The sequence below is a fragment of the Heptranchias perlo genome, unplaced genomic scaffold (assembly GCF_035084215.1).
Source record: "Heptranchias perlo isolate sHepPer1 unplaced genomic scaffold, sHepPer1.hap1 HAP1_SCAFFOLD_54, whole genome shotgun sequence".
NCBI lineage: Eukaryota > Metazoa > Chordata > Chondrichthyes > Hexanchiformes > Hexanchidae > Heptranchias > Heptranchias perlo.
This window is the reverse complement of record NW_027139559.1, coordinates 784,620-805,352: the sequence shown is the minus strand read 5'-3', so window position 1 is coordinate 805,352 and position 20,733 is coordinate 784,620. Positions and strand designations below refer to the sequence as shown.

The following is a 20,733-nucleotide window of genomic DNA, read 5'->3' as shown; positions in this document are numbered from 1 at the left end:
CATCCCAAAATATTTCCCATAAAGCCTGTGCTCCATATCTCCACTGATCTGCTCATGTTAATTGGATGAAGATTTCACTCGTTTGTCTATGGATATAGGGGAGATGATGCAACCCATCACAAACCGCGAGCTATACTCACTGCAAATGGTCTCTCACTCTGCCCTATGCAAATAAGCTCACGCTCTCGCGATTTATAAGGACGGTGCTCAGATCCACACGGTTACACAGCACAGTCGGTGTTGAGGTCTGGAGTTGGCCCTGTTTAAAGTGTTCACTGCTGGTGAAGAAACAATGAATATTTTCTGGGTTTCGGTCCTTTTAGCCTGGTTACCGAGTAAGTGCAGTTTTTTAAAAGAGATTAAATGTTCATTGGATAAAACTGAGCGGCTGCGTCTAAATTGTGGAAATTGCCTTGATTTTAACTCTTGTATTGTTTCAGAGACGCGATGTATTAAATATATTTTTCTCCATTCAGATGCCTTCGGTGCAAGAGTCGACCAAACACCAAGAACGGCCACAAAAGAGGCAGGCGAATCCCTGACAATCAACTGCGTCTTTACCGATACTAACTGTGGGTTGCACACCACAGGATGGTTCCGGCAATATCCGGGTACAAAAGATTGGGTTCGCATATCCATTAGCGGACGATTTGTCGAATCAGTCAACAAGGGAGCAAAGTCTTTTTCTCTGAGAATCAACGACCTGACAGCTGAAGACAGCGCGACTTATTACTGCAAAGCTCAGAGCCACAGCAATGAGTCTGAGCTTTCACCAATACAAAAACACCTTCTAACCTCCCGTAGAAGAAAATACGGGTCGTTTCGCTTTTTTCACCGAATCTTTCACTGTGCAGCCGCTGATTCCTGTCTGAGACTGGGGGAGGTTTGTAAATAACTGGTGACAATGTCCGCAGCAAAGACCCCGGCACGGGACAGTTGGATATGCAGCGCGGCTGTTCTCCTTACAGTTACGCAGGTGAACCTTTTTTTTGCACTGGGCTGTACCACTGTGTACTATGGGAGCCACAGCAATCGAGGAGACGGTTCCTGTAATGCACAAACTATCAGCATACTTTGTTATGGGAAAAGGAGCAGTATTTATCTGTTGCTTAATTAGGAAGTGTCGATACTCAGTATTTTGGATGGATAATACTCCTGGATGTAAAAATCGCTGATCAGAGGTATTATGGCAGGAATGTGGTTTACAGTATGGGTCTCGACCTGAGGCTCTTGTATTAATTCATATGGCACCTTTTTTGCACTGGTCTCTGTGACTGTGTGGCTGGGTATACCACAGTAATGAATCTTGGATTCCCGTAACACATAAACTGTACCCAAACCTCTTAATACAAAGTTAATACAGGTTATTCTCCAGATGGCTAAAAACTTCACCGTCAAATACTCACTGTCTCTGTCAGACACTGGCCGATATGTTAAGACCTTTTGTCTATTAATTTAGTTGATTGTTGTGGAAATGTTATAATCATATCCATAATGGAACATTGATATTTCTCCAGGATTGGCATAAGCGACTGAGAATTCTAAACGTCTACTGGGATCCCAAAATAAAGGCAATGATTTGAATTACTTTCAATCAATATCTCGGACTATCTGAAGGGATTTCTGTGATGTTTGTACCAATGGATTTCTTGTGCTGATCTGAAGCGATGTGTTGCTGGTGTGACACAGTGACTCGGGTCACGGCACAAACCTCTCCAACAGTTATTTGTTTTACTACTCGTGAAGGTGTCTGCATAATGTGCTTTCTACCTTATGGTTGTTACTGCATTGAGTTTGAAATCAATTCCAATCCGACCTTTGGTTATAATCGAGCTGAATTCCCTGATCTTAAATCAATGCCTTGTCTTTTTCAGTGCGACAGGAGTTCGCATTGCACATAGTAAATATCTGGATGGACAGAAACTGACGGAAAATGAAGCTGGATTAATGACTCCAGTGTATTGGAAAGGTCCTTGGAGCCGTGTGTTTTGGTGTATTTATTAACGGACCTTAGATTCAATGACCCTTTTTGAACGAGGCTTACTGGGATCTGAATGACTGTGGTTATTACCAATACTATGATGGAGCTGGCACCGTGCTGACTGTGAACTCTGGTAAGTGACCTCTCTTGCTACATTATCACTAAGATTTTTTTCATAGAACATATGAAGAATTAGTGTTCTCGTTAAAATGGCCTTAAACGAACAGGGCAATAGCTGAAGCTGTTTTTGGAGGTTCTGTTAGGTTCGCTGTCAGTTTATTTGTTTTAAACATAATAATCTTTTCCAAAAGAGATTTTGCTCGAGAATAAAACGAGCCTATGCTTAAATGTATGACGAACCTACGCTTATATACATAACGAATGTCAAAATGAACATATATTTTAATATATAACGAACATATATTTAAATATATAACGAACCTCTAAACAAGCCTGTTTTAAAATATATAACTTAGCACCTATGGATCATTTAAGATGCTGATTTGAATAGTTATGAATCTCACGGGTGTGATAGTTTAAACAGTTCGAACACAACCAGCCCAGTGCCGTTATTCTCCTCACTGAGGCGGCCCAGTATATTCCTGTTACACAGTATTTCTGATTCAAAGAATTTATACAATTCTGGGGCGAGGAAAGTTTGCTGCAAACAAGGGATTAATTCAACGCGTAATTTAAGAAAATATTGAGTACGAATTCTTTCCCCCCTCTAAAATCATCCCTTATTAAATAAAAAAATGATAAATTAATACCGGTACCGAACCGTTTAATATATTGTCTGTTCGAATCTTGAAATTTGTGACTCTGGATTAACGGCGCATGCGTCACAGTGACCCAGAAAGAAAAGAAAATGATTGGGGGTGAAATTGATCTGATCGAGGAGCGCGGAACGGGCGATCGCGAATCGGCCGCCTTGAAACATGGCATCAGATTGTCCTTCACACGGACTTGGAAAATATTGCGAATGTTCTAAAGATCGAACCAAGTAAAACGGACAGTGAAACTACCCGAATCTCCAAAAAGAGCTCGAACTATCGTTCTGTGAAATTCAGTGGAGAGAAGGTCTAGCGCGGTGTAAAACAGGCCGGCGATTCGCTCGCAGCCCGTGTCGCGTTACTGGCGCAGACCAATTTCACCCCCTATACTATAGGTCTGTGCGAGGCCTGTTTCCATGGAAGCCAGTCTCCTGGACACTCGTATTTCAGACAACAGAAACGCTCTGTGTTTTAGATTGTGCCGAGTAGCAGAGAACATTGAAACTGCGGTAGGTTTGAGTGTGATAATTGAAATTCTCTTTTAATATTCATGTATAGAAATAAAGTAAACGGTAACTTCCTTATTTTATGCCTCGGGGAGAATCGTGAAGTCTTTGACTCACTGTTTATACATTTTACTGTCAGTTTACTTATTTTAATTCAAGAAACAATGTGTTTGTTTGGAACCTGAGTGTTGGTCTGATAGACTGGATATTCAGTCAGCATTTCGAAGAGAGGAGAATCCCTGAGCTGATGTGCAGAGTAAGGGGGATGTTTTTGCCATCCCATGGTCTGGATATCGCTTGCCTGGAGATTGGACAGGTTAAGCCTCGGTGCAGATGATGGGAGGGGCGGGTCCGCATACATGGATACCAAGCGACACTGAATCCGAGAAAATATTTACCTTAAAAATCCTAAAACGTTAAACTCGATCGACACAATCCCACCAAATATTCCCTGGTCAGGTAGAATATAGGTAGAAAAGAGGAATGAACTTGCGTTTATAAACGCATCTTTATTGCAAAGCGCTTTATTGCCGATGAATTTATCGAGTAAATCCCCCTCTCCACTGTGTCATGTAAAACTCCCAGTTCAGGAGCAGTAGGGGTCAGATAGAGGGTACAGCTCATTCGATACTGTCCCACCAAACACTCCCAGTGCAAGTACAGCACAGGATAGATAAACAGTAAAGCTCCCTCTACGCTGTTAAAACAAATGTTCCGAGGGCAGGTACCACACAGGTTTAGATACAGCGTAAACCTCCCTCTCCATTGTCCCATCAAACACTCCCACCGCTGGTACAGAGTTAGATACAGAGCAAGGCTCCCGCTACACTGTCATATCAAACACTTCCATGGCAGTTACAGCACGGGTTAGATACGGAGTTGCACTCCCTCTGCACTCTCCCACTAAATACTCCCAGGGCAGGTACAGATTCGGTTAGATAGAGGGTAAAGCTGATCTACACTCTATCCGTAGGAGAAGGTAGATTACCATCCTTACCGGATACCAGAGCAGTTTACCATAATGGCCCCTGCATTGAATCTGAGAAAATATCCAGCATAAAGCTCCCAAAATGTGGAAGTCAGTAACATTAGAGAATACTCTTTATGAACGGGAGCAATGAGATGCAGATTGTACTAGAAACAGTGGTGAATGGAAGGGTTTCATCGCAGACATAGAACACCGCACTTATCGAAAGGAAAAACCTTCTAAGAACAGAAGAATGTGCGCGGGCAGAAACTCCGATTGGTTCCTTTACACAAATCCATGCAAATTGTTCTCCCATGAATTCGCTCCCAAAACAACTGCTACTCCCCAGTTTAAATAATCCTAAATCTTATACCTTTCTCTTCCGAAATCATAGGACCATCCACTTAATCTGTCCGTTGCACTAAACCAGATGTTAACTGGTTTATTAAAAAACGGGCCCTGCAGTAGAAGAGTGAACTGAGGAAACTCGAGCGTTAATCGTGGTGCCCTGAGACGGCCCACAGTGATGTTTAAGGTTAATATCCTTCCTTGCCTCCTCTGAGTGAAAAAAAAGGAATAAAGCAATGGTATTAATATCTATGTCAATGGTATTCACTTTCCCACTATCATAGGGAGATCTTTATATATAATCTCCCAATTTGCACAAGGATGGCGAATTTCGTACTTGCATTCTGTCGTCGTTGTCCCGATAAATAACTTGTTCACTTCCACCTCGTAGTTTCGTTAATTCATCTTTCCTTTTTTCAAAGATTTGCATCATTTTTTTCACTTTTGTAAAGCATCTGAAGTTGTCCTTTGAGATTTATCTCTTTCTCTCTGACTAATTCATTGTTTCAGCAGCATTATTTTGAAGGCTTTTGTCCGAATCCAGCCCAACCCTGCCTATCATAGAATCATAGAATGATACAGCACAAAAGGAGGCCATTCGGCCCATCGGGCCTGTGCCGGATCTTTAAAGCTAGACAATTAGTCCCACTCCCCTACTCTTTCCCCATAGTGCGGCAAATGCTTTCACTGCAATTAATGATCGAATTCCCTTTTGAAATTTATTATTGAATCTGCTTCTACCACCCGTTCAAGCAGTGAATTCCAGTTCATTACAATTCGCTGCTTAAAAAAATCTCCTCATCTCGCCTCCGGCTGTTTTGCCAATGACCTTAAATCTGTGTCCTCTGGTTTCCGATCCGCCTGCCACTGGAAACGGTGTTTCCTTATTTACCCTTTCGAAACCTTTCATGATTTTCAACACCTCGGTGAAATCTCCCCTTAACCTTCTCTGCTCTCAGGAGAACAACTCGAGCTTCTCTAGTTTCTCCACGTAACAGAAATCCCGCATCCCTGGTTTCTGGTAAATCTCCTCTGCACCCTCTCGAAGGCCTTGATACCCATCTTAAAGTGTGGTGCCCAGAAATCGACACAATGCTCCAACTGGGGTCTAACCAGTGATATCTGAAGGTTTAGCATAACTTCTTGCTTTTATACTCTATGCTTCTATTAATAAAGCCCGGGATCCCATCTACTTGTTTAACAACCTTCTTAACTTGGCGTGCTAACTTCGAAGATTTGTGTACATCTCCCCCGAGGTCTCTCTGGTCCTGCACCCCCGTTAACATCGTACCATTTTATGTATGTTGTTTCTCCTCATTCTTCCGACCAAAATGCATCACTTCCAACACACTGCGCTAAATTTCATTTGCCACGTGTTTGACCATTTCATCAGTCTGTCTATGTCCTCCTAAAGTCTGTTAATATCCTCCACATTGATTACTACATTTCCGAGCTTCGTGCCATCTGCAAATTTTGAAATTATGCCTTGTATCCCCAAGTCCAGGTCATTAATAAATATCAAAAAGAGCAGTGCTCCTAATACCGACCCCTGTATACTTCCCTCCAGTCTGAAAGACAACCGTTTACCGCTACTCTCTGCTTTCTGTCCCTCAGCCAATTTCGTACCTAGGCAGCCACTGCCCCTTTAATGCGATAGGCTTCAATTGTGTTATACTATGTTCCTTGCATACTTAAAGTATATCTATTTGATTGGATATCTCACTTTCAGACATTCAGAGCGCGAAACATCTCTGGCCCACAGCACATATTGTGAATTTGGCTGGACGCTTCGGAATGATTCATCATCTGTTCATTTCAGTCATTGGCAAATTTTGAGGAGCACATTCCCGAATGGCTGGAGCCTGATTTTAATAAATTTTCCCCAGTCTTCTGATCTACCCTGAAAACAATGTGCTCTTTATCTCGCTGTGCTTCTTTCTAACCAACGTGAAACGGCGCTCTCGCAGCGACTGGTTTATAGTCCATTGAAATTTGGATTCAGGGATTTTGGAAATGTTATTTAGGAAGTTGTGAAGAAGATTTTTCGGAAGTTCCTTGGGCAAATCGAAATACTAAGAGTAGAATTAAAAAGTGGAATCAACTAACCTCAAGATGGGATTAGATTAGAGATGTAAAAGGAAATATTCTGCAGGAAGATGAATTAATCGCAGAGATATTAAACAAGGACTTAGTCTCGGCTTTTACAGAATAATGTTTTGATGGGAATGGAAGGTTTGAGCTGGAGGGTGAGGTTCAATTAGATTGAATAACTAGAGATAAATAAGGAGTGCTGAGAAAATTGGTGGAACTCATTCTATTCTAGAATGTTGAGAATAGACAAGAAGCAAAAAGCAGATGCTCGGCCCTCAAACATTCAAACATCCTAGGATGTGGAACTTTTGCCAGAGGACCGAGGTAATGTCTTTATCAAAGAAGGGAGAAAGGTTTACACAGGATAACCGTGGGGCCGTCGGCTTACTGTCAGTGGTGGATCATCTTCTCGAGTCATGTTACTGGAGAAAATTAACATTCACTTGCAGAGACATCGTTTCATTAAAGACAGCTAGCATGGATATGTAAACGGCAAGTTCTCTCAGCCAAATTTAGTTCGACAGTTCTTCGAAGAACTCTACAGATTTCCAGGCTCAATTTTGGACACTGTACACCAGGACGGATAGATTGGCCTTGGAGGGAGTGTAACGCAGATTCACCAGAATAATACCGAGGCTAAAAGGGTTAAAATATGAGGCAAGACTGCATGGACTAGGCGTGCATTCCCTTGATTAAAGAAGATTAGTGGGTGATCAAATTAATGTGTTACGATTATTAAAAGATTTAATATGGTGGATAGAGATAAACTGTTGCCTTTGTTTGAGGAATGTAGAACAAGGAGGCATAACCTTAAAATTAGTCCTAGGCCGTATCAGGCGGTTGATACGATACCAAATAATGGGTTTGTTAATCAAATAAATTCGTTCCTTTTCAACATTCGCAAAGACTTTGCAGGGGAAGCACAAAATTAAATTATCAAGGAATATAAAAAAGGAACAGTAAAGTATTCTACAGACAGATAAATAACGAAAGGACAGGGTTAGGGCCACAAAGGGAAACATAAGATAAACTCGCAGGTAATGAGCAGTGAAATGGCACAAATATTGAACAGTTACTTTGCCTCAGTATTTACCAGGGAGAATAAAAATGTGGGCAGGACATTAGAAGAAAAGATAAAACAAACTAAGACATTTAAAATAGAAAGGGGGGAGATAATTGATCAACTAATCAAGCATAGAGAGGATCAAACCTCCGGACCGTATGGATTTCATCAGCTCATAATAAAAGAAGTTAGGGAGGAGATAGCAGACGCACTATTACATGTACATAAAATTCATTAGCAAAGGGAATAGTGCCAGAAGACTGGTGGACAGCTAATGTGACAATTATATATTAAAAAGGAGATTCGAACAAGTCCAGGGAATTATAGACCAGTTAGCCTAACGTCGGTGTTAGGAAAGATAATGGAATCTTTGCTCAAAGATGTAACAGAAAAACATCTAGAAAACGAAAATATAATAAAGAATAGTCAGAAAGCAAAGACATGCTTGACCAACCTTACTGAATTGTTTGAAGAAGTAAAAGGAAGGTTAGACAAGGGGTAATTTAGTAGATGGAATATGTTTGTATTTTCAAAAGGCATTCGATATTGTAGTGCATTGTAGATTCATCTGATGTCATAACATGTGGAGTCAGGGAACAGGTAGCAGAATGGAAAGCAAGCTGGCTACAAATTAGAAAACAGAGAGATTGGTTTAAGGGTAGCTACTAAGAATGGGAGAAGTTGGGAAGTGGTTTTTCACAGGGATCAGTGCTCGGGCCACAGTTGCTGACAAATTTATATGAACAATTTGGACCGGGAATCGGGGGGTGTTGTTCATACAAAGGTAGAATACGTCAGGTTGCAAGAAGACATTATTGAACTTGCAGAACGGGCGTGTAATTGGCAAATTAATTTCAATATATTTAATTGTGAAGTGGTGCATTTTGTTTGGGAGAATAAGGAGGACATATACTGCATGGATAAAAGGTAGAGGAGCAAAGGGATCTCGGGGTACAGGTATACAAATCAGTAAAAGAGGCGACGCATGTTTTAAGGCCATAAAAAGGCAAACCAAGCACTGGGTTCATTTCTAGAGGAATAGAATTGAAAAGGAGAGACGTTTTGTTAAACTTGTATAGAAATTTGCTTTTACCACACTTGGAGTACTGTGCACAGTTATGATTTCCATATTATAAAAAATATATTGAGCTCATATATGCATTGAAGAAGGTGTAAAAAAAGATTCACAAGGATGATACCAGAACTGAGAGAATATACCTGTCAGGAAAGATTGAACAGGCTGGGGTTGTTTTTTTCTGGAAATTGAAAGGTTCAGGGTGACCTGCTTGAGATCTTTAAGATAATGAAAGGGTTTGATAGATTAGTCGTAGAGAAAATGTTTCCACTTGTGGGGGAGTCCAAAGTCAGACATCGTAAATATTAGATAGTCACTAATAAATCCTGGTCAAAGAGAAAGGTTTTAATGAGCGTTTTAAAAAGGAGAGAGGGAGTGAGGCGGAGAGGTTTAGCGAGACAATTCCAGAAATTAAGGCCTGGGCTGCTGAATGCACGGCCACCAATTGTGGGGCGATGGAAAGCGGGAATGTGCAAGAGGCCAGAATTCGAGGATCGCAAAGATTTCGAAGGGTTGTAGGGCTGGAGACGGTTACAGAGATAGAGAGAGGCGAGGCTATGGAGTGATTTGTGAACAAGGTTCAGAATTGTAGGGCTGGAGAACGTTAGAGATAGGGAGGGGCGAGGCTATGGAGTGATTTGTGAACAAGGTTCAGAATTGTAGGGCTGGAGAACGTTAGAGATAGGGAGGGGCGAGGCTATGGAGTGATTTGTGAACAAGGTTCAGAATTGTAGGGCTGGAGAACGTGACAGAGATCGGGAGGGGCGAGGCGATGGAGTGATTTGTGAACAAGGTTCAGAATTGTAGGGCTGGAGAACGTTACAGAGATAGGGAGGGGCGAGGCCATGGAGGGATTTGACCACAAGGATGAGCATTTTAAGTTCGAGGTGTTGCTGGACTGGGGGACGATGTAGGTCAGTGAGCACAGGGGTGATGGGTGAACGGGAGTTGGAGAGAGTTTGGATACCATCAGCAGAGTTCTGTATGAGCTTAGGTTTACGGAGAGTGGAAGGTGGGAGGCCGGCCAGGAGAGCATTGGAACAGTCGAGTCCAGAGGTAACAAAAACATGGATGAAGGTTTCAGCAGCAGATGGGCCGAGGCAGGGGCGGAGATTGGCGACGTGATGGAGGTCGAAGTAGGCGGTCTGGTGATGGAGTGGATACGGGGTCGGAAGCTCAGCTCAGTGTGAAATGGGACGTGGAGGTTTAGAGCGGTCTGGTTCAGTCCCTGATCGTGGCCAGGGAGGGTGATAGATTCGGTGGGAAGGTAATGGAGAGAAAGGTGGGCTATTTTCTTGAGAACCAGAAAGTGAAGCGGCAGTAAAATTGTAACTGTATTTGATAAGCCAAATGGAGAAAAAACTATTTGCCGTTGTCGATAACTAGCGGGTATCAATTTAAATGGAAAGAAACTATTTGCCGTGGGCGGTAACTGGGGGGTATAAGTTTAAATGGAGGGAAACTATTTGCCATGGTCGATAACTAGTGGGTATAATTTTAAATGGAGAGAAACTATTTACCGTGGGCTATAACTAGTGGCTATAAGTGTAAATGGAGGGAAACTATTTGCCGTGGTTGAGAACTCGTGGTTATAAGTTTAAATGGAGGGAAACTGTTTACCGTGGGCTATAACTCGTGGGTATAAGTTTCAGATCATCAGCAAAAGATGAATGGAGATATTTGGAGATTTATTTTTATTATGGAGATGGTTGTCAGGACACGGAACCTCCAACCATAAACAATGCTGTTTGCAGAATCATGGTATCATAGTAGGTACAGCACAGGGGAGGACATTCGGCCGATTGTGCCTTTGCTGGGTCTTTGAAAGAGCTATCCAATTAGACCCATTCCTCTGCTCATCCCCGTAGCCCTGGAAATTAGGTTAAAAGGAAGAAGGCAAATATTGAGAAAGAATGTACCGGGAAAGAAGAGGAGAATCGGACTGCGCACATCCAGCCCTGATTATCGCTCCCTTAAGGTGAATAGATATAATATCACGGGCCGGGAATCTACAATTTCCCCATGTACTCTCCCGCTGTGAGCCATGGGGCGGGTCCAGCGGAGTTTCCACTGGGAAGCGGATAGCTCTTCCACAGAGCCCGTAGTGGCGCGATGGGCCGAATGAAACCTTCTGTAATGTAAAATATTTTAACTCTATCACTCCTTCGCCTAACATTACCAAAACCATTGCTGTCTCTGACCTCTGATTTACAAACTCGCTGCTGCAATCGTCCAGAAATCCAAACAACTCCTTCCTTAAGAAACGCCGGTTGCAAAATATTTCCCGGTAAAGTGACGGCATGAAACTGCTCCATCCCCAGGAAAATTAAAGCATGTTACTGGTAACAATAATCGATGTACATTTAAAATCTGACTGCAACTACACACCACTGGACAGTATAGATATTTTTCTTAAAATAAATTGATCATTATTCACTCCGAAATTAACAAGTGATAAGAACATTATTTGAATGTTCGTTCATGACCGGAACTCATTTATCCCAACACGCCCACTGTAATATCAGCACATTTAAACCCAGCTTCAATGCATCCATGTGTGTTTAATTTGAAGGTGTCCGTGGCTGCGAGCAACGTGATACTGACCAGATAATCTGTTTTTAGGTGTTGGTTGAGGAATAAATATTGGCCAGGACTCGATATAAACGGTTTAATTGTCATTGTAATTTTCTCAGTGCAACTTACTCCACCGATCATCAGTCTCCTCTACTCTGCAAGTGACGAACTGACAGCAAAGGGTTTTGTGCAACTGGTTTGCCTCATCAGCGAATATCAGCCAGAAAGCATTGCAGTGAGCTGGCAGAAGAACGGAAACGCTGTACAATCGGGCTTTACAACCACATCCCCAGTTAAAAATTCGAATGGTGATTTTAGCTCCACGAGTCTCTTTAAAGTCACCCTGCAGGAATGGAACAGCGGGTCTCTTTACAGCTGCCAAGTGTCCCATTCTGCAACCAACAGTAACAAGCGGAAAGACATTAGAAAAACATCAGGTGAGAAAATGCAACCAATTCACAAGCTTGCACAGGTGAAACATGTTGACTTTCTTTCTCAGTATTGGATTAGTTGGGATGTTATTGTGATAATTTATCTGTGCCAGTTTATGGTGCAGTGAGACAGTAAAGATAGTTGGGGATGTTTCAGCAGCAATGGCTGAGGTTCCTGAAGGTGCTCGCTGCCAGGCGGATGTTGCAAAAGGCATGACTATGAGATCTTGACAAATACATGAATATTATTCTATGGTCAGGGTAACACATTGATCAAACACTTTTATGATATTGCAAGCAATTTACAAATAATTGTGATACATCCTATTTAATTAATTCACCAGATCAATCCACGTGAAACAGGAAGGAAACAGAGCAGAAATGTATGTTTTACACACTAGGGATCAAACTTTAACAATGCGGTTCTGTTACTTTTTACATTTGTGAGGATTTATTGTGTGTGATACTGGATATCAGTACAAAAATGTGTTTTAAAAAATGAAACGGGTGAGAGACGGACGGAGATAGAAACGAGAAAAGCAGAAAGAAAGAGGGAGAGATAGACAGAGAGGAGGTGCTGTATAAAGATTGAACCTACAGATACGGTCACAAAACCCGCAACAATAAGCTGTTCTTCCTTTTAAAAAAATTGTTTAAAGGACACGGGTAAGGGCCGGGGAATACGACTAAGTGGATAGCACATTCAGAGAGCCAGCAGACACGATGAACCGAATGGCCATCTGAGCTGTAGAATTCAGTCAATCTTTCTCTCTTTCTTTCTCTCCCTCTCTCTCTCTCTCTCTGTCATGATGTGGAGATGCCGGTGATGGACACGGCTGGACAAATGTAAGGACTTGCACAACATCAGGTTATAGTCCACCAGTTTTATTTTAAATCACAAGCTTTCGGAGCTTACCTCCTTCGTCAGGTGACGAAAATAAAACTGTTGGACTTTCACCTGGTGTTGTGCAAGTCCTTACATCTCTCTCTGCTGTCTCTCTCTGTGCCTCTCTATCTCTGTCCCTCTCTCTCTCTCTGTCTGTATCTCTCTCTCGCTCTGCTGTCTCTCAATATCTGTCTCTCTCAATTTGTCTCTCTCTGTTCCTTTCTCTCTGTGTGTCCCTTTCTCTCTCTCTGTGTCCCCCTTTCTCCATCTCTCTCTGTCTTGCTCTCTCACCCTGTTTCTCTCTAACTGTTCGCCTGTCTCTTCCTTTTTCTTTCTCTCTGTCCTTCTCTCTCTGATTCTCTCCATCAGTATATTTCCCTGCCTCTCTCCCTATCTGTCTGTCACGCTCTATCTCTCTATGTCCCTCTCTCTCTGTCTCTTGTTTCTCTCTCTCTCTCTTAGTTTCGTTGAGTTGTACATAGTTTTGATTCGACTCAACATACGCGCAAACACCAAAATTATTTTTAAAAATTCAATAATAATCAGTAAGATACATGGTCACACCTTGCCGTGTTATGGATTATCAATCAAATTAAAATCCTTGTTAAATTTCCGAAATCATCAACACTAAATCATCGCCCCGATTCTGAATCTCTCGTTTCTCACTGACAGAGCTCGCGGTATTTCTCAGAGACCCTTCCGTTGTCGAAGTTTGGCTCAATAAAACTGCCACCCTGGTGTGTGAAGTGGTCTCTACGGTTCCCACTGAGGTTACCATCTCTTGGACAGTGGGTGGAAAGATAAAGAATGAAGGAGTTCAAATTGAACCGGCTAAAAAGGATGGAAACCAATACCTGACCATCAGCCACTTGACCAGCAGCGTGGAAGAGTGGGATAGCGGGGTTGAATACTCGTGTTCGGCACAACAGGATCAATCATCTCCTCCGGTATTAAAACGAATCGGAAAGACAAGAGGTGAGTTAAATATCTTTTGACATGATTTCGAATGGCAATGGATGGAAGACTAACACTTGTTGAACTTCCGTTACAGTCGAGCCAATGAAGCCAAAGCTCCGCCTCCTTCCTCCATCACCAGAGGAGAGTCAAAGTAGGAGCGCCCCGACTCTCACATGTCTGATAACAGGATTCTACCCTGACAATATAATCGTTTCCTGGGAGAAGGACGGAGCTGCTTTAAGCGCGAACGTTACCAGTTTCCCCAGTGCTCTTGAACAGGACCTAACCTTCAGCACAAGGAGCAATCTCATTTTGCCTTCAGAGGAATGGAAGAAAGGATCAAGATACACCTGTACCGCCTCACATCCCCCTTCACAATCCGGCGTGAAGGCGACCATCCGCAATCTGGAAGGTACGGACAGATTTTCAAAATACTTTCACACAATAATGATTTTTACTTAAATCTAAGGCCAAACCCGAACCACACAGGCACTAGCGCTCACATCCCTCTAGGTTACAGATATAACAACATTTATGGCTATCAATTAATGCGGCTTTATTTCACAGGCAGCAATTAGACGATAAAATGATCAGCACTCTGAATGTGTTCGCCGCCACAAGCTATGTGAGGACCCAATAGTAAGAAGGGGCAGGATAAGGATCTATTTAACCTCACTGCGCGGTACCCTGGTGATTGTGGGCTTTCTTTAAACAACAATATGCAGTATCTGAAGACACGAAATCCACTTTTCACCAGGCAGAGTGTTCCATACTATGTGGGGAGAAGACTTTGAGTGGCGTTTACTTCACTCTGCACTTCCTGCTTTAGGTTTAGCTGGACACTGAGTGGTTGCCAGCAGCGAAATTCAAGACAAAAAAAAAAACAGCCATTTCACAGGGCACCGAACCAATTGATGTGAGGAACGTTGTACATTTCAAGTGTTCAAATCTTCCGAACCGCCAGCGCTATACGTTAGAGGAGGAGACAAATAACGTGTTAATTGACTGAACCCAATGATGTGACCTTTTGTTTTGATGAGTGTAAACTCCGCTCGTGTGATTAGTTTGTTTCAATTCGAATTGTTTTTGTTCAATCAAATTGACTCATTTGCTCAATAACTGGCCCAGCACCACCGTGCTAGGGTTGGGGAAACTTTTAATCTTCTCTAGATCTTTGGTTGGATCCCCGATTACTGCTGAGTTCGTTGATCTCACCTGGTGGCGTTCGGGACCTTATAATCAGACTTAGTGTCCATAGATTTGTGAAGTGGCAATAGCGCATTGTTCTGCTCCTGGTCTATGATAAGTGCGTGTATGGTCACTCTGGGAACAACAAGATAGGAGTTGCCTGCGATGCCCTCACTGTACAATGGCCTGCTGATACTGCATAGGAGGACTCAGAAAGTATAGACTATTGGATGAGGTCACGGAGGGCAACCTATAGTTCTCATACACCAGTGAGGAAAAGAGGGGATATAATAGCAAACACTGTTATTCGACTCAAACTCGGGCTCCTCCTCCTGTGTTTCACCTCCCGATCTTCACTGAGTTAACTGATCTCAACTGGTAGATTTTTGGAAGTTACGGTGGACTACGCACATCCGGGTAACTGTGCAGACACCCGTTCTTGTTTCTTCCTCCAATTGGGAGAGACCTAGTTGAAGTCGGGGTGTTTGCACCTCTGCTGACGGCAGGATTGGACGGGGCTCTGCTGCTTCCACCGTAGAGTAGGCTGTTGAAACGCACTCATTCTGCTGATTCACGAAGAATGGCCACTTGAGAGATACCCAAGGCGACCTTCCTCAGTGAAGCCTGTACCGGATTAGCAATAAAACACAGACATTTATTTCCCACCTTTAAGCGCCTCATACTGTTGCACAGAGTTTTAAGGAAAACATAACCAAGTTAAATAAGGGGAGATTATGAGGTGTGACCAAAAGCTTGTTGGGTTTGGAGGATGGTCTGAAAGTGGGAGCAGGAGGGGGAGAGGCGGAGAGGATTAGGGAGGAAAGTTCAGCGCGGGACCTGGGACCTAATCAAGGTTTTACCACCTTCCGTATGTATGAAAATAGTCTTGTTCGTTTTGTTATTTCTAGTCCTATTCCCGGATCATTAGATTTCCACAGAATGTTCAGCGGACTGAAGTTCACCCAACACCGACACGGTTTATTTCAGCAACTCAGGTGAATGAGAGTCAGAGTAAAAGAACATCGTTACAACTACAATCGCCACACTTGTTGCTGCTATAAGAACTTCTGTACGTTTTCACTCAATCTTTGGCTCCCTCAGATATCAAGGTTAAGCCCCTGAATTATGCCTTTTGGTTGTCGCTCAATTCTGACCACTCCAAAAACAGTCTTTGACAAATGTGAAAATGTCAGTTGACTTTTCCTTGATTTATTAGATGAAGCAGCAGCGGATCGACGCTACAGTGTTGTGGAGAAGTACAACTAATTACCCTCCAGGAAAGCCAGCACCATTAACCTATGGTACCAAGGCCATTTTCCAGCGGTTGCCCAATTTATTATTAGGTCGTTGATAATTCGTGCTCTGCACAGACCGAGAAAGTTGATTTTTAATGATGTTTCTTCTGAAAATCGAAGTGCATTTAGGTGTCTACTCAAATAGCCCAGTGGCGGCATAAAACCTAACGTGGACTTCCCAGAACAATAGTTTGTACCAATTTCACTCCACTGTGACTGGGATTTGTTAGACGATCATTAATAATATCCTGTAAAACGTACATCAGACTTTTCCTCCAGATCTGCTGCTCCATAAACTGTTACATGATTCTCCCTGTTTGGGTTTGGTTCCAATTTTCCAATGTGGCATCGTAGTGCCCTCAGGTGCGAGCCATGCATTAACAGACTTTTAAACTACCAGGAGGAGTCTGGCAAGCTTCCTTACTTCGTTCGTTGGGAATCCAGGAATACATCCCAATTAGTACAGTTAAAATTCAAACTAAACTTAGCATGCTGTAAATCAGAAATTAGAATAGTAATTGCGAGAAAAACAGTGCAGGCCCGTCAGAATCTGTAAAGATAGATAGTGTTGTAAGATCCTTACTGAGAACTCAAACCCAGTCTCTGGAACTGTCTGACCTCCTCAGCCCCACGCTATCCTTTCTGTGTAGAGATGCCGCAGAGCTACTGATTTTTGCAGCATTTTCTGTTGTTATTAACGATATTATCCCGTCGGGTCTGCTCATCCAATGTGAATCAAAGGCTTCGACTTCCTTTGCAGCACACACTTTTTTCTCCCCTTAGTATATTACAGATCCCAGGTCAATCTTCCCCGAAACTAAAGTCGCCCATTGTCTTCATTTTAGAAGACTGAGGTAAAGATCTCATTGCTGCAATCACAGCATTTCCTTCAGGTGAAATTTCTGCTGCTCGTTCCTTCCAAATACTTTTGTGTTGTAACTCAGTTTCCTGCTTGAACTTGTGGAGATGATTCATCTTGATATAACCAATCATCTGTTTTCTTCTTGCCCTCCTATCATGTCGTTTTACTGCTAAAGGATGGTCATTTTTGGAAATGAAGATATGGCCAAACCCCTTCAGATAAGAGTGACCTTGGAACACACACTGTGAAATAAACCCCACTCATTTTATGGAAGGATGATAATCTAATGTGTTTAAATCAGAGATCACTGTAGACAAGTATATGGTCATATCTGAGAAGCTGGAAGGAGAGAGAATGGAAGTGATTACAATCAGTCTGGAAACAGGTTTTATAACACTCCCCTCTGGAGCATTGGCATCATTGAAAGAAACGGAGCAATTTTAGTGCAAGATTACAAAACAAAGTTTTAATATTGGACACCCCCACAGTGGACCAAAGTGACGTGCCCATTGCCAATGGGCCCGTCACTTTGGTCCACTGTGGGGGTGTTGGATAGTTCAGAGTTGACATCCCAGTTGAATATAATGAAGGCGGCGTTTATAATTTTCAGAGTAATACATTAAGCTTTCAACGAGAACGCGGTGTGAGGATTCTTTGAGATTGTATCTCATGTATAAAGTAACGATCTCGACGGTCAGAGTGACTCTTTCACTTTAAAACTGGAGGAGTGTTTTCCCACTTTCTGGTAGTATTTCCGTTCCTGCTCTCAAGGTGTAGATATCGAGCAAGTGTGGACAAGGTATATCATCGTCAAATCATGGACTTCCTCACTTTACACTCTTCAAACAATGCGTCTTAAAGCTCAACCTTCCAAAAGCGCTCTTTCCTCGGCCTGAGTGGCAGTTTGTATTTCTCGACACTGTCTACCTTCTCTAAGTGAAAGAGCAAAATCGGTGCCAAATGGTGCAGAACATCTGCAGATTGGTGCTGAGGGCACGTTTGCTTTCGCCGTTGATTTGATTGGTCGGACCGAGGCAATGTCATTTCAGACCCAAGCTTTAGGACTGCAAAATATAGGACCTTTACATGAGGTTTATTGGAACCCACCACATACAGGCCACAGGGCAGCGTTTGACATCCAGCATCAGTCAGTCTGATTGGTGAAGGTTTGTATCACCAGAGCGGGCAAAATGAGGTCCCCATTTAAAACCAGTCAGTTCTCGAATAGTGGAATGGTCGGATATATTGTGGAGGACATCATCCAAATAAGCCAGAGGGAAGAAAGCAACGAGCCCAGATGGGCTCTGTCCTAATAGCTCAGCAGAAATAAGCTGAGAAAACTCATAACAGCCGACAGTAAGTATAATTTAATTTTTTGAGTATGTTGCAGTCGTTATTACCCGTGGTTTCAACATGACACTTTGAAATGACCATTCCCTCTTCTTTCCAGGTGTATGTCATGAGACAGACATTTCTGTCATCATACTGAACCCTTCTTTTGAAGAGATTTGGACCAAACGAACAGCGACCATTGTTTGTGAAGTCGTTTATAGCGATTTAGAAAACGTCAGCGTGTCCTGGCAAGTGGATGGGAGTCGGAGAACGGAAGGAGTGGAGACTCAGGCTCCTGAGTGGAATGGAAGTAAATCCACAATCGTTAGTAAATTGAAAGTCACCACGACAGAATGGGGCAGTGGGGTTGAATATTTGTGCTTCGTGGAAGACATTGAATTGCCAACACCAGTGAAAATCTCCACCAGAAAAGTAAAGGGTAAGCACAGATAATATTCGTTCTGAGACTGACCCTACTCCATCAATGGTCGTCAAAGATCATTCATTTTCTACATTAAGGATAGTGATAGACTTCAAGATGATATCGACAGGCTGGTAGAATGGACGGACACATGGCAGATGAAATTCAACGCAGAAAAGTGTGAATTGATACCTTTAGGAAGGAAGAACGAGAAGAGGCAATATAAACTAAAGGGTACATTTCTGAAAGGGGAGCAGGAACAGAAAGACCTGGGGGTATATGTGCCTAAACCGTTGAAGGTGGCAGGGCAGGTTGAGAAAGCGATTAAGAAAGCTTAGGGGAACCTGGGATTTATAAATAGAGGCAGAGAGTGCAAAAGCAAGGTGGTTATGATGAATCTTCATAAAACAGTGGTTCGATTACAACTGGAGTATTGTGACCAGTTCTGGGCACCGCGCTTTAGGGAGGATGTGTATGCCTTGGGGAGAGTGCAGAAGAGATTTAATGGAATGGTTCCAGGGATGAAGGACTTCGGTACGTGGTTAGACTGGAGAAGATGGGGCTGTTTTCCTTAGAACAGAGAAGTTTACAAGAACATTTGATCGAGGTATTCAAAATCATGAAGGGTCGAAACTGTGTCGATGGAGAGAGACTGCTCCCATTGGATGAAGGGTCAAGAACCAGAGGACATAATTTTGCAGGGATACGGGAATCGGGCAGGGGAGTGGGGCGAGCTGGATTGCTCTTGCAGAGAAACGGCACGTACTCGACGGGCCGTAACAATTCTATGATATCATGAAATGCTCTTATAATCAGTGAAACATAGTCCGGGATCCTGCCATTCACCCCACGGGTAAAGAATAGCGAGAAAAATGTAAGCGGTTTGAAACTGTTGCGTCACAACAGTATCATCGTTATCCAAATATGAGATTGTCCCCAACTCTTAGCAAAATAACATCAGGTCACAATGAAAACTCCCAAAAGAAAGAACATTAAAGAAATCCATGGCCCCGCAGAGAAATGTGTAAACTCTCTCAGATAACAATTCCAATTGTCCAAAGACGCAAATTACCAGCAGACGGGAATGCGAAGTGAAGGACGGACAAGAGACAGACTCAGTTTAACAAATATTGTTCTCTTTCCAGTTGACGGAATGTATCCTCCTAAAGTCTACGTCCTGCCTCCATCAGCGGTCGAGATTGACACTGAGAAGACGGCAACCCTGGTGTGTTTAGCAACCGGTTTTTACCCTGCCGAGATTTACGTCGCGTGGATGGCCAATGACACCCTTTTGGATTCAGGTTACACCACCCAACCGGACACGGAGAAGGAAAGTGGTTCCAGCTCCATTGTCAGCAGACTGAGAGTCACCGCAGCGGAGTGGAACGGCGGGACCACTTACTCCTGTTTAGTGGGACACCCGTCTCTCACAATGAATTTACACAGAAGTATAAATAAATCTTACGGTAAACCTACTTTAGTTAATGTTTCACTAGTTCTAACCGACAGTTTTCAATCGTGTACATAACCCCCCGTGGTTCAATAGCTGTTTTCTATAGAAGTGTTAGACCTGTTATGTTCGGGCATCTGAGTCAGCCTCCAGATCAGCCAACGATTGTTTAGATATTTCGCAAATCTATGAGAATATATCAGTGAATGAAGGATAATTACGGGTATAATCCGATAATGGTGAATAACCTTAATACCGCTTGATACAAGTTGCAATATTTTTGAAGATTCTTTGAAGGGTTCAGTGACGTTATTGGATAAACAGGAAATGATGCTTTAGACTGTATGTGGCTCCGCAAATCGCAATAAATGCAGAATGAAAACCTCCTGACTTCCCGATTCGTTGTTTGTGTACGTGTTATCTTGGTGATGATGGTTTAAACCTTGATCCAGAAATCTATGGTGTCCATTGTCTAATATTCCACCTGAGCAACACGTTTCAATTCCCCAATTTTTTACAAACACTCGTGATGA

The 20,733-nt window shown here is 42.7% G+C and overlaps 1 long non-coding RNA gene and 1 gene segment (V, D, J or C); one reads left to right on the top strand and one right to left on the bottom strand.

Moving 5' to 3' along the window:
- LOC137315219 (uncharacterized) overlaps positions 1–20,733 on the bottom strand; it is a 98,204-nt gene that overhangs the window by 48,080 nt on the left and 29,391 nt on the right. The gene's annotated exons all lie outside the window — the stretch shown is intronic.
- LOC137315166 (Ig heavy chain C region-like) lies at positions 212–20,582 on the top strand. The segment is given in 8 exon segments: positions 212–335; positions 477–775; positions 2,072–2,119; positions 11,506–11,815; positions 13,368–13,670; positions 13,747–14,064; positions 18,448–18,768; positions 19,896–20,582. Coding segments are annotated over 8 exon segments (2,025 nt in total).